Genomic DNA, 14,899 nt, shown 5'->3' with positions numbered 1-14,899 from the left:
CCTACCTGATCTGACGAGATGATACCAGTCTTCGGAATATCCGATGTTTTATCGTACATGCCTCTATAAGCTAGTAAATGCCTTAGGTTACTTTAGGTACCTAGGTTAGGTACCTAGGTAGGTACGGTAGAATCACCAATCCAGGGATTATGCTCAATTCGATGTTGGATGCACAATACCTATAAGGCAGGGTAGAATGATGTACCTAGCCTTAGGTACTCAAAGCAAGAGCACCCTTCGGCGTTTTCCCTTGATGCTGTGTGTACCCTTTTTTCTATTTTTCATAAAAAAAAAAAACTAAAAAAAAGGGGGGTCTTGAATCTTCAGCAGAATCGAAAACGAATCCTAGAACCTCCAACGCTTATCATTTCAGACTCTGTTGCATTGCATTTGTACCACCAATTCGCAGCTCTTATTCGACTAAAACCGCCTCGAGGGGGGAAGCTCCCAATCATTCACTATGATGAGAGGTCACGTTCTAACGTGCAGATACAGACGTATCTTTCGACGGAATGGCACACGTTGACATTGCGGTCGAGATTAACATCAGTCTTACGGATATTCATTCGCCTTCTAACACGTACGACTCGAGTGAAAGCGTCATGATGTAGGTCATGATATCGCACAATCAGCAGCCTTCGTGCACGTCCATTTTATACATATAACAATGTATTCAATGTATGTTCTGCACGTTATATTATATTACCCAATGCTACCCCCCACATAGGAGGTAGGTAGCTTAGATTGCTCCGAGCAGTCATGAAGACTTTTTGGACTGTCAGGTCAGGTAGTGCCCCAAGCATAGACAATACTATGCGACTCCAGAAGCGTACGAATGGGCACCCACCTCTAAATCTGTCTGTATAGAGAAATGGCTCCTCGGGTCTAACGTCCTAAAACTTAGCATTGATAATATTATTAATAATTACCTAGAATAAATAAAGCCGGTAAGTGCCCGTGTTACTGGGTGTTTCTAATTCACTTACACCATTTTTATGCGTTGCATCTGTCTTACGCTAACAACTCTTAATAGCCAACCTTGGAAGTACATACCACCCACTGCCGTACTGGTATCAAAAAGAGGTATACGCTGTCAGCTTCCTTTACTTGCTCGGGATCGGAATTCAGAGCGGAGAATAGTAGTACATTGCTCTTCACCGCCGGTCGCCATATTTTCCAGGCGGGACATCGGCTTTCGAACTTAGGTATTAATTACGTGTAGTTTTGGCGTGGCGTCTGTATGTATAGGTATGTAATGCTAAGGAACGCATTTGCCTGCAGCAAATGGAACTCTGCTTTTGTGGCAGCAACTCGCTTACCTCTTATCGCGTCACTCTACAGTGGGCTTACCGTCCGTCCCCTGTGTCCAGTTCCCCGTTGTCCGTGCCATACTATTATTGAAAAGGCTCAATTTCGGCCCTGACGGCGACTCCTCGACCGTTATCCTAGCTTGTTACTGACCTGACCTGTTGGAATATTTCTAGCTGATCCTTCTAACCCTGGCACCAGAGCAGCGCCACATCCTTTCTGACCTGGCTAGTGTGGAACGTTTAATGCGCTACAAAGCCTCATCAGGCTCTTTCTAGAATCTGGTATAGGAAACACTTGGCATTTGATGATGCTTATGTCATAAGGTTTTTCTGCAATTCGGTGAGACTGGTGAGTAATTTCGGAATGGCTCTGCTGACAGCCTAGCCCAATCCTAATCGAGCTCGGCTTCTGACTTATACTCATATATAACCTAGGAATACCCAAAAAAATTCATGGGGATGAAGTGCATGTTCGGTATTTGGTAGCTCTAAGAAATGCTTCCCGGTCAACCAGTCATTACTTCCGGACACCGTGGAGGCTCACGTCGGTCCCAGGTAACCCTCATCAGGGACCACCAGGTCAGTAGCTGGTTATAGAACTCTATCAATTCCATTGCAAGTCGGAAAATATTCGTATTGCAAAATATGACTTCTTGAGTTACATCATAGATCATTTATGATATTTTCTTACAGCACCTGTGTGAGCCCCTGCTAATCTAGATGATTTATAGGCTTGCATCCCCCTTACTAGGATACTTGGCGATGGTGATATTGTTGTCCTTCTAACACCAGTTGTCCCGCATGTTCAACCAGATGTTGAAAATGACAGCGACCCGTTTGAACCATTAGGCCGGGCCTTGGCCGCGAGGCATCCGTGGATTCGGCATGTTCCATATACCGCGCGGAACGGTTTGACTGACATGCATGTCGCCTTCATCAAACGGGCCAAAGTTGTCGTCTTCGTTATCTCCGGACTTCCCTACACTGGTCAGCCTTCGCAGGTTGAGATTGGTCTAATGGCCCGGAAGATAGGAGAGCAACGTCCGCAGATTATCATGGCATGCCAAAGCGTACATGACCTCGGCCTCATGGAAGCAAACTTTCCTACGATTATCCAACTTCCTGGGTATTTACCTTCCGATTTACAAGTCGCAGCCGCCGTTCTGTTTGGTGAAGCTAGGACTACGGGTACCGTGGGACTGGATGTGCATTCATTAATGATAGAGCCGAGATTCTGGCCTCCAGAGAATTGGGATGCTCTTAATGTCGCACCGGTGCATGAACTTTGGAATCAGTGTCTACCAGATCAGTTTCACCTGGAGAAGTTTCCCCTGCAATCATTGCTCCAGCGGGATGGTTACGCCATGCACTTCGTCGTGAGACTCCCCGAGAATCGTGAAATAATAGGGTTTTGTGCGACTTATACTACATTTGTGGACAGAGAGGGTGAACGACTTATTGGGTCGTTAGCTATGATTATCGTCAAGCCAGCGTATCGGCGGCGGGGGGTTGGGCTTAGCTTGTATGAGCACGCTCTCAAACAGCTTAAGAGAATACGGGGAGTTGATCGAATTCAATTGGGTTCTACCTTTCCCCGCCTTCTAAGCGGCATACCTGCCGCTTCTGCGTCTGAGGACTGGTTTCGGAGGCGGGGTTGGCGAATGGATGGCCAGGCTCCAGGCCGTGGTCAAGATATTTGTGACTGGCTCTTGAGGATCGATGATTGGCCGAGCGGTGGACTGTCAGCGCCTTCCTCCGGGCTGACTTTCCGTCAGGGCACATTCGAGGACTTTCCCCTAATCGCTGATTTTGTAGAAAAGGAGTCTGCCCGCAAAGACTATACAGGATGGTATGACCAATACATGAATCTCGCTCACGACGGCCGCTTCAGTGATATTGTCCTAGGATGGGAAAAATCGGAAATCATCGCTTCTGCACTAATATATACTCCTAATGAGGTTAGCTCATTGGCACAAGACCTTCCTTGGGCACGGACAATTGGATCTGATGTGGGGGGCGTAGCGTGCATCTGCATTGCAGGTTAGTCCCTAGCAGTCAAAGCTCATCAGAAATGTTTGAAGATCCTCAACTGACCCGGACTTTAGACGGCAATGCGGCGATGACGATCAGTAAAGATACTGTTATGATTAGATTACTCGATGCTTGCGTCACCATACTCAAAGGCCAAGGAATGAAACGTGTATTCCTCGATGCTGTGAAAGGTGGCTACGAGGGGTTTCAATCAATGGGTAAGTTCCGTTATCTAACTACCTACCTGTTATGTGGAATCAATCTTAACATAAGACTGTCATAGGATTTCAGAAATGGGCTATATATAAAGATATATGGGAATCGACATAAACTTGATCTTCACGACCGACCTTAAATACTGATTTAAAGACTAGGAAACTCTCGCGACGCGTGCCGTTACTCCATCGCACGTCGCCCGCCGACCTTCTTCTAGGTATCGTGCCTCAGCTTGGCCACCTTGTGAAGCTACTCCAATAAGCTCTTAAGTGAAGCAACCCCGTCTGTCTATGAGCAAGGCTATGGCGTCAAGGCAATATGAGAGCCGGGAGGCTTCCCTTATCGTGGAGGACTATGAGTCGAATTTTCAACTAAGGATACCGAAACAGATTGTGCCATGTTCTAAGTCAGCTGCACAACGTGCAGTATTACAGGGGGGTCTACTCTTCTTATGAGACATGGCGTTGGAACTGATACGGCTTTTGAAACCTTCGATAGGTCACATATAGTTGGCATTGGGCCAGCTATCAAAGAAATTGGGCCAAAGGCTTCTCAGCTCATTTGGATCAGCACGATGACGATTGATTCCCTCTCGACTCAGTTATAGTCTCGATTACGACTGCCTAGTGCTGAGTAACCAATTCCAACAAATCGACGAGAGTCTTCTATGACAAGAAACGGGCCTGAGCAATCCAAATCATAGTGGATAGGGCTCCCTGACAGTATTGCTTATTGGCTTACACGGTGTTGAGTAACAACTGAAGTCACATGAGAATGACCGAGTGGTTTATGAGGCTCGACTTCGGGTTAATATTTGTTATAATCAATTTACTTCCGAGCACGCGCATCCGGAATTACTACGTCCAATTCGAAATCAGAATGCTAGAAGCAGAATAATCCGGCAATTCACGTCACAGCGTAGTGTAAATAGGGCGTATAATGACCCACTTCAGCTTATCCAAACGGCGATGTGGGCTGTAGCATCCAGTCCATCTAAATTCAACGAACGAATCTAAGGTGTGTCCCGTACTACTCCATATTGTTGGAGTTCTTAATGACACCTCGACGCAGGCGGGGGTCTGTGGGGGCGGAATCCTTCACGATCGCTGCCCAACTAAGCAAGATTGGTCTGGCGACGACCTCATAGGCCTCGGGATTCAAATGATTATAACTCGCTCGGTTCTGTGAGAGGTTCGAAAGACATAAGGAGAGCCAAGATGCGGGGGTCATAAGCAAGTAAGAGGGGCATCAAATCCTAAGTCATGAAGATTTTCAGCATTCGACAATCTGTCTAGACTGTATAATTCTTACAGCCAGATCCTGATCGTACGAAACATACTTTTTAGCCAGCTATATTTCAGTCCCCTTTTCTCTACTAACCCGCTCCTTGATATATCGAAATTTAGCACTTTAAAAGGACTGCCGCATCTTACTTGACCGAGGCTATCGTACTAGGAGCAGACGCGTAGATCCATGGTACCACCCTACAAAGATCGGATAGCCACTGGGGGGTTTTTTTTTCGTGCTACCTAAAGAGCAGCCAAGTCAATATGCAGTCTTCGTGCGCATATCAGCATAGAGACACAACGTACTATAGTGAGCCCAGAGAAGTATTACGGCCGCAGACCATCCAATCACAGATGCAAGATGGGTTGCACAAAAGCTGGGAGTTGCAAATGCATTGGCTGCTTAGATACCTGTTACATGCGGCACAGCTGCGTTTACCGGCAAGTTGATACTCCGCGAGGACGGGTTTACCCAGCTGACCTATCCAAGACGGAGGATAGAAGCGCAGCAATCTCACTGCTTAAGCAACGGGTTAAACAACGAGAGTCTTCCTAACGCTACGAGGTTAAAGGTTTCCTCGCGAGTACTAGGTGAGCGTTGTCAGCACACAGTATAAAACGTGGTTCCGATTGTTACCAATTCCAGCCACGCGGACCTGGTAGCGGACGGAGCCTCCACGGCCCACGGGAGACATGCGTGTCTCGTCCCACAGTCGGGACACGGACTAGCCACAAGCAGTAACTATTTTACCAAGCTTAGACTCAGATCTCGCAAGTGGGTAATACGGTCTCTCCCTTGCTGACTGCGACCTAGGACTTTTATAGCATACAGCTAGATCAATCTGATTCGAGATGTGAGCTTGACAAGACCACAAAGCGGCCTAAAAGGCTATTCGATAATGTCACCTTAGGTATTACTCGATCCCTACCTAGTAGGGGGCTACACCATAATGCGTGCGACCATAGCAGTCAGTATACATAGTAGAAAGAGACTCGACAACTAGGCCTCAGTCTAAATTTAACAAATTCGATCAATACATGATACAGCTCCGAAATCTTCCAACTCCGCCGGGGATATTTACCTTTTTATCTTACCGATTTGTCTCAAGTACGCACGCACCATGGAGTGTGGTCGTTATGCAACCCTGGGCCTATTGGATGCTTCTAGTAGGTTAGGTATATATATTTCTGCCGCATATAATGCCGGTGCCCACAGTACAAACCAGGGGTAACGAACATCCCCCACTGACGGCTTTTCTATAGGGCTGTCCCTATTGGTAAAATGCGCTTGATATGTCTGGGGGAGCTTCGCGTCTACATGCCTAGCCCATTCAACTTTAGGAACGTGCACCCAAGGGCCTTATAATTGTCCTACGTCGATACTTCATGCAATGTATGGCTGGATAACGCCGTCCCCCCCTGGTCCTTATATGATTTTTTTTTCTAAGTTTCTTCTGTCTTTGACGCAGTTGCGGGCCGAGAGACGCATAGTAAGCTAGGCCTTACGTCAACAGCCCTAAAGGATCTACCTTTACCTGATTGGAAAATGCTTACCGCCGTGGGTAAGGTTCTTGACATGGCTTGGACCTCCTAGCCCTATTCCGATCGGGTATATCCCTAGCAGAGTGCCAGACAGAAGGGAAAGTGAAACAAGCCCAGCAATCCGATAACTCTGCAACAGGCGCAGTGCTGGCGTACTGTATCAGGCCATTTGCGCATGAAATGGAACGAAAGGAAACCATGTGGTCGATTGGCTGGTTGCCGCCATCACACCGGTCTACTCGCATTCCTTCCTGCTACCGATTACCTACCATCGCTATATAGTCAATGTGCAAAAGTATGTCGTAAATATCTTAGGTACTGTCATGTAAGTCTCCCTTTGCGTAACCATACCAAAAATCCTTTTTTCCCTTTTTCTTTTCTTGTGTGGTTGGTTCGTACTCGTCTCGCATCTTACGGGTCTTCCATAATGACATTTCGTACCTGTCCTACCCTACTGTACGCCCGTATGCATTACGGTGGGAATCGAAAGTACCTCTACATTGCTATCGACCTAACCGCCACAACCTACCTTAATCAACGAACTACCTTACCCGCGGGAACAATCCGTCCTTTTCTTCCCCCTGTCTACTTCGCCCGGAGAGTACAGGCTGCTTCGGTAACTCCTTACAGCAATTCCGAAGGCACATAAGAGCGTCGGCAACGGGATTTGGCATAGTTGAGGGTCTTGGCAACCCCCTATTGCCATCCAAATTGCTTCCACATGTACTACGCAAAACTTGTTCCTCTTCCGTCCGTAACCATCATACAAGCTTAAATAACTCCTAGCCTGGGTAACAAGAGGAATAGTTGGTCTTGTGCTCGGTTGCACATATGGAACCAACTTACATACTTGCCCACGTGTATACATTCATCTCATACATATTATAGTCATACCCAAGGTCTATACATTAGGTATCTACTTCGGGTAGGTATACAGACTAAAACTCTGAGATCATGGCATGACCACGCCCTACGCAATAAAATCATACCTTAGGTACATAGCTGCATACGACTGTACAGGGTAGCAGAGCTAACGTCGCCAACGAACTAAAAAGGCGGCATTCCGGGATCGATACCTTGCGCATATCATTATCATGTCAACCCCAGCGGTAGATCATAACGATTCACGCACGCATGCGGTATAGCCTGGCCGACAAAGTACTCCCAACCGGCTTCTGCGGCTCTCACCTAAGCCTAACACCGTCTCGTGTATCTGCAGCAGACGACTACTAGTGGGTAGATGGAAATGCATTACTGCTGCTGCTGCGCTGCGCTGCGCTGCAGTCTGTAAGCCACCGGCGACCACAAGTTCCAATCACCTACCCTCCCCCTTGTAACCTTGTGCCACGCGGGCCCTTTCCCTTACCCTCCTCGCCCCTTGGCCTTGTGTAGCCGTCCCCATTTCACCCCAATCTCATCCTCCATCTCATCTCATTGCTCCATCATCCACCCCCCCCCCCCATAATCCGAGGGCGAGGCGTGAGCAACAAGAAAAAAATGAGATAAGTCAGAAAAAGTGGTCATCGTTTTGTGCTACGTGCGCTTATTTATTCTCTCTCCCCCATTCCTCGTTACATCTGTATGATTAGTAGTGGCAAGTAATACATAACTCGCTTACGTTCGAGGGACAGATTAGCCCTAGCACCTAGCAGCAGGTAGAAAACGTGTACGTGTCACAAAAAAAACCCGAAAACGAGAAGAAAAAATTTAAAAAAAAATTTAAAAGGGGGGCATACTAATGATAATATCAAATCAGGAACTGGTCACTACAGGTAGGTAAACTTGTGCGGCGATGATGCGATGTTGCGATGTTGCGCTTCTCTTTACAGTATCATATCACGAAATGAAACTCGACTCAACTCAATTCAACTCGATTTTTTAAGTCTTTTTTTCCATTAGCTTCCTCCCTTTCGTCTCTTCCGCCCTCGGCCTACCCACTATTCCATCTGAATTTCACACCCCTTTCCTACCGCTTAACCTTGCCATACTCCGTCTGTTACGCAAACGGGTTATCATTACTTGTCGCCGCCATCGTCGTTTGGTCAACTATCAAAAATCGCCTTCACAAATCGAGGTTTCGCGTACGTCTACAAAAGTACCTAACCTAAGGTACCTCCTATGTAAAAAGCTACTCGAAGTAGCAGCAGAAAGTAGTCGCGAGTTTACAGACAGACAGGCGTTCGTAAAAGAACATGTACAATGTATTCTCATTCATTCAACTGCGGTAATACGTCCATGCGGAGTGACGACGCTCCTTTTCTTTTTGCCTCTTTTCATCTTCATCTTCTTTTCAAACCAAACAGACAAGGCAGATTAAGGTACCTAGATGGGTAAACAAGACGTCGGAGGAAAAAAAGAACCGGTAATATAAAAAACAACATCAGTGGTATCCCCCCCTTTTCCCCTCCTTAGCCTAGACGCCGTGCTTGTTGTTTTTTCTCAAATTGCCACCTCGGAAAGGAGAGAATGAAAGGAAAGAAGAAAGAAAACATCTTTCCTCCCCTAAAACCGTAAAAACCGCGAACTTTTTCTCTCCTTCTTTCGTAAAATGTAGATGTGGTCGTAGATGGAGACGTGGAGGCGGGCGTAAACGGAGACATAAGACAAAATCGTAGATGCGCGTGACCTTTCCTTCCCACCTACACCTACACCCACACCGCGTTTTTATTTTGCCTCTCTCTCATGTCGAAGAGAAGAAAAAAAAGACCAGAATAGTCTGACCGGTCTAGACTATCCGAGCCAAGGTACTATGCTCCGGGGTTACAAGACAAAAAAACCAAAAAACAAACTTTTTCCCCGTCCCACCCCCCCTCTCTCTTCAAAGAAAATAAATACAGCGGTTTATTGCACAACGGCTATGCCGACCACTTCGAAAAGTCGACACTGTCGACGAGGGCGTCCACGCCGTTGACCGTCATGACCTCGGTGTTGTCCGTGGGAGCGGTCGACAGCATGGAGGAGCGATGAGAGGTCTGTTCGCTGGAGCCGGAGAAGAAGGTGGCGACGGAAGATCGGCGGAGGCTACTGAAGCTGTCGCGAACCGCGTTACCCGACCTCATGGCGTCCAATTGGGCGACCGTGCTGCTAAGCGCGGTTGGGTTACCGTGACCGTGACCGAGGGCGGTTCCCGGCGGCGAGGGCGACGGGCCACCACCTGGTCCCTGGGGCACCACCATCGCCTTCGGGCCGTACTTGTCGCGGAGCCTCTTGATCTCCCTCAGCCGATTGCGCCAAGCGGAGACGTGCTCACCGCCCTCGCGGTGGGCCCACACCAGCGAGAAGACTGACGCGTTCAGCGCCAGCAGCCGGATGAATTCGGGTAACGCCCGCAGGCTGACGATCTTGGTCTCGGAAGCAGGTGAGATTTCTGGGAACCCGGGCTTGCTCATCACGCGGACCTTGTAGTAAGACCCTGCCACGTCATTCGGCGTTCTCTGCCTAGTAGCGACGAAAGAGGCGCGGGATTCGGGTGTGATGACTATGTTGACGAAATTGAATTCTGATGGGAACGTGTCGAACTTGAAGGGCAAACCAGAGTCGTTAAAAATAATATTGACGAAATCGTTCCCGATGTGGCGCTTCTTCAAGGTACATTGTGGATCGTGATCTAGATTTGTTGGCATCTGGGTGGTGACGTGAAACACAATCTCCGTCACCCGGTCCCTCCAGCAAAACGTATATTGCCCATCGGTATCATACTGCCTATCCAGGCCTTGCGTATTGAACGTTGCACCGTTGAGCTTGGTCAATGTGCCGAGGCCGTTAAGGAATTCCATGTAGTCTCCACTTCCAGATATATTAGCCAGAATGTCCTTTTCTTCCGTTTGGTTCTCTCCAATGTATATTACGCCAACCTTGTGGCCATCTACTGTTGGATTATGGTCGAACATCCTAATGGCTCTGTTGACTACCTCGTCGTCAGGTAGTGGAATAGGGCGTGAAAGATCATTTCCTTGCGGCATAGAGGACAAAAGTTGTACTAGTATATGGTTGGGTAGGACATTATTCACAGGTCCTGTATGGCCGTCCCTAGTGCTCTCGCTCATAGAACGCTGATGTGCCGGGGGTGGTTTGAACAACTCTCGGATCGTATACGACGAGGTTCCAGATGGCTGGCGTTTAGTAATTTGTGCCCAACCCGTAGCCGTAGCCTGCTCGATCGTAACGATACTATTACCAATTAACCATCTCTTCTTAAGTATTTCTCCGAACCTATCGCGAGTAAATAAAGGGTCCGCCGCAGATTCATCGATATCAGCATATGTAACCTTCTGAATGAAGTCCATGGTAAGATGTGCTTGCTCATCCGAAGCTTGAGACCCATCAACATCTATAAATAAGTTTCTCGCAATCCATCCAACATGGTTCGTGCGGTCTGGGAGCTTCAGGGCTAGGAACCAGAACACAATGACGTGATACGCTAGAGTATAGACATACTGAGGTAAGTCATCCGAAGCATTGGGATTGAACTGAGCCTCGCCTATCCCTGGCGCCGACGAGTCGCTGATCGAACACATCCTGGCCGCTTGCCTCTTGCCTCGAACGTATTGTAGGTATCGGAAACAAATTCCAAAGACAATCCGATACTCGTCTTCCCGGAAATTCGCGTAAAGGGAGGGTAGCCTGCTGAGACAAGCTAAGAACTCTAGAATGTGCATGGCAACATATGGCTGAGTGATAATCTGCGACATCTTCTGTAATATTGTGACTAAGGCCTTGCCCGTCGAGGAAGGGAGTTCATGGCAACATATAGTAAGAGCGTGTATGCAGCATTTCGCACTTCGTTCCCACGTCGCTATTCCATGGACAAATGTGCGAACAATCTCGTCTTCTTCCGCCTTCTGGAAATATTGATGGTAACTAAGAATCATAGTTAAGCTGTGGAAAAGGCAGATAGCTACATCTGCTCGGCGCAATCCTAAGATGTTTGGAGGTTCCTGGAAGTTATTGGATTTGATCTGCTCGCAAATCACCCGTCTCAATTCCTGAAGCTCCGCTGTGGTATTTCGGAAGATGGCATGGTTGCTCAATTGAGAGGGCAAATGAACAAGGATGAAGCTGTAAACTTCCCAATCACAGCCTTGTCGCACTAAGTTAAGTACCACTTCAAGCCATATTCGGATCTCCAGAACCTCTACCGGCGACTGCCCATCCACTTCAGCAGTGTCATCAGAAGCGCTGCAATAAAGGACCATGCTTGCAGCTTGAGACGGGGTTTCAGGTAAAGCATCTGTGTCGGAGGCGATCCATAGGGGTTGATACGCGCTTGGGGCTATTTTGCTGCCACTTCCCGACCTTAACGGATAACCTCGATCTTGCAACTGGCCATGCCCGAGGGATATGCCTCGTGATGAGCGAGCAGAACCAGTGGTCTCGCTCCGCGAAATTCTTCCGAGGTATGAAGTTTCTTCAGAAGTTCTGCGCGCCAGTGACTCCTCCGTTCGATATAAGGACCTAGCGAGGCTGGCTGTCTCGAAATGAGAAGTGACAAATATACGATTAGCCCAATCGGCTCGCAAACGAAATAGCAACTGCATCGCGGCAATGCGAGCATCCGTCTCGCTGGAGTTCGACTCCGCTATTGATACGAGAATACGGAATAGCCGCACTGACTTGGTCGCATCGTAGTTTAGAACTCGTAAGAATATTTGCACGTAACCTCGGACAACTACACTTGAAGGAGTTTGATTCGCAGTTGCTTTTATATGCTGGGGAGTTGACGTTGGCTCCGGGGGGAGGGAAAGCGTGGAAGATATCGAACGCAGTCGGCTGTTCCCTATTACTCCTCGAAGCGTATCGACAATGTAAGAGAAAAGGGAGAGGGATGCCGTGCTAGCAACACCAACAGCAAACGACACAATATTTTGGAGTAATACGATATCCGCCTCCCCCGCTACATCTGCTAATAGACGCTTCACTAATTCTGGGATGAAGTCCGGCTCGAATTGGTCGTTAATGAGTTCAATCATGTCGTAGACCTCCGTAAAGGCCTGCAAAGCGCGCAAACGCACATCAGTTGATCGTTTTCTATCTGCCAAAAACGCATCCAATACTAGGTTCAAGTTCGTCTCCCAAAGAGGATCTGAGGGCGAGCAACATCGGAATTTCTTGAAATATTCAAGTATCAGCGTTGCCCCGGAGTCAGGAAGACAGCGATGGATTTTTGTAAAGAATACAATACAATCTTGCCTTTGGACAAGAGCATTAGGCTGCTCCGGTTGTACAACCTCCAATTTCTGAATGTCTGCATCCGTATGATCTTGAGATGCATCGTTTTGCTTTTGGGCGATAGGAGGGGATTCATCTGAGAGTATGCTCTCGAGTCGACGTATTAGCTTTATCAATTCCTGAGCCAGCATACTCTCCGCGGAATCGCTCTCTTCTTCTTCTAGGTCTAAAAGTGATTCGATGCGACTCTCAGTTTTGGTAAGGGACGCGATAATAGCATTGGCACATGTGACCACGACTTCGAAAACAGGTGTCCAATCTTCATCGGCCAGCATACTATTAATATTACCCTGGCTGTCGCAAAATAATGAGTTCGTTAATCGCAAGATATCGAGGTGTATTTTCCAAGCAGGCGTAGCATGTACCACTGTAGACAGGCCATCGACCAAAAGGACATAGGGAACTGCCGGATATCCCTTCTCGGAACTCTTCGACACAAGTTTGGTGAGGACCGACAGGGCGCCCCTAACCTCACGAACGACCTCTTTTTTCTTGTCGGCGTCCTCCGGCAGACTCGCCAAAACATCAAGAAGTAGCCTCACAGTAGCATGTCCATTGTGCGACCGACACAACATGCTCATGGTATGCCACGCATCTTTTTGTAGGCTAGGAACGAGGCAATGTATAGAGCAGAGAACGTGAACGCAGCTCTTCAACTTTTCCGCAGGAATCGCCCCAAACGTCACAATAGCATCCATAACGCCAATACACGCCTGTAGATCCTCTTCGACACTAGTATTCATGCAAATATCCAGTAACCTGTCGATCAAAACTTCCGCAGCGTCATCGTCGGCAACGCTGAAATTGAACTTGATGACGTCCGTAATGAAACTAAATAGGTCCGTAAAGTTTCTATCCTCGCCGGTCGCTAGCGCTTTCCCCTTCATCCGTGACCCTTGCTTCTTCGCTGCACCTCTCGCCGCTCGTACTGCCTCGAATGCCTCCTCAAGCCACCGAGACAATAATGGGAACACATCGTAATCGAACCCAGACAGATTTCGCGCGTGGTTCGTTAAATCGACAAGGGCTGCGAGCTGCAAGTGAAAATCTTCCGGGTTGGCCTGGGCAGATATGGTCTGGAAGTACTCGTTACGCTCTAAATCTGTCGAGGAGGTATGCTTCACGCATTCCCTCAAGAGTTCCCAACCGGAATAGCGAACCGACTTGGGATTGGTAGGATCGACCAGATCTTTAGCAGCGTACCAGATATCCAAAACTGGACTTAGAGGATAATCTGCAACAGTATGGCGCAGTGCATCAGCTGCCACGACTCGCTGGGTCATCGACCCATTCTTCAGCAGCTCGAAAGTTTCGGCATGCTGGGATGGTATGCCACGGAGGATGTTTGGCGTAGCACTACGGCGTTCGGCGATCTGTACGCTAATAGAGGGACCAGATGATTGTACGGGAGCCGGGGGAGACTTAGTCAACTTGGCAGCACCTGCAAGGCCCTTGAAGACACTGGCGAGCCCGCTGCTGCCCTTGGAATCCTGGGGCGACGAAGCATCATCTCCAGGTGATGGTGACATATCTTCAGTGTGCCCTTGATCACCGGCCTTGCGGCCCAGAAAAGCTATACGACGAAACATATTAGCTTTGTGAGCATGGCTTCATGGCTGAATATAGTCGATGACAGATACCGCCCGTTTTTAGAGTACGGGGCAACATTCCAGGATCGATTACGGAAGACGGCATACTAAGGTACGCAGTAAGTGGGCAATCAAAAGACGTGGACTTACGAGCAAATCGGGTCTTGCATAAGGGTGGGAAAGAAGAAAAAAAAAAGAAAAGAAAAAAGAAAAATCAAAGGGTGGTACGAAGAATCAATATAAAATTTCAAGCGTCTCCCAACCACTGGACTCCGACCGACACAGACGTGTGACGTGACTCGTTCTCGTCCAGAATTAGCCCAGCTAAAGGTAGCTCGCAATATTACAAGCTTAATTTCTTCTACACCCTCTTTTCTCCCTAACCACTACCGAACAGGTCTTGACGAAGGCGGTTGTCTCGGTAGCGGTGGTAAAAACAAACGGCTTCGGTGGGCTCTAGTTTGTGTTCTTTTGGATGGTGGAACGTGGTAGTACATTTGGGAGACACAAGGCGGAAATCAGTTTTCGATGTCGGCTTCGGACAGAAGATGTAGTCGATAATGCGGGCAGTTGATTGAAGCAAACAGGCTACATGGGCTATCAGGTATGTAAAGGGTGGTAAGTAAATGGTATCGTATGGTGTATTATGGGTTACCGGGCTAGATAAGCGAAGGAGAGAGAGAGAGATTTTTAATAC

The 14,899-nt window shown here is 48.0% G+C and overlaps 2 protein-coding genes across 2 annotated transcripts; one reads left to right on the top strand and one right to left on the bottom strand.

Moving 5' to 3' along the window:
* Positions 1–1,805: 1,805 nt before the first annotated feature.
* On the top strand, positions 1,806–4,299 carry F4812DRAFT_471057 (uncharacterized protein; the record flags this gene model as incomplete). Its single annotated transcript, XM_047939047.1, has 4 exons — positions 1,806–1,889; positions 2,042–3,350; positions 3,416–3,559; positions 3,625–4,299. 4 exons carry the CDS (start codon positions 1,806–1,808, stop codon positions 3,669–3,671), a joined length of 1,584 nt encoding a protein of 527 aa, XP_047790839.1. The 3' UTR covers positions 3,672–4,299.
* A 4,889-nt stretch (positions 4,300–9,188) lies between these two features.
* Positions 9,189–14,554, bottom strand: F4812DRAFT_372156 (uncharacterized protein). Its single transcript, XM_047931938.1, has one exon. It carries the CDS (start codon positions 14,200–14,202, stop codon positions 9,241–9,243), a length of 4,962 nt encoding a protein of 1,653 aa, XP_047790838.1. The 5' UTR covers positions 14,203–14,554; the 3' UTR covers positions 9,189–9,240.
* Between the last annotated feature and the right edge of the window lie 345 nt (positions 14,555–14,899).

Source organism: Daldinia caldariorum (assembly GCF_022478825.1).
Source record: "Daldinia caldariorum strain CBS 122874 unplaced genomic scaffold F4812scaffold_7, whole genome shotgun sequence".
NCBI classification, from domain to species: Eukaryota; Fungi; Ascomycota; class Sordariomycetes; order Xylariales; family Hypoxylaceae; genus Daldinia; species Daldinia caldariorum.
Note: the sequence above shows the minus strand (reverse complement) of the source record. Positions and strands in the feature narration are given on the sequence as shown.

What these genes read in the sequence shown, in the direction of transcription:
- F4812DRAFT_372156 (XM_047931938.1), bottom strand. Translation starts at nt 14,202, where the DNA reads ATGTTTCGTCGTATAGCTTTTCTGGGCCGCAAGGCCGGTGATCAAGGG.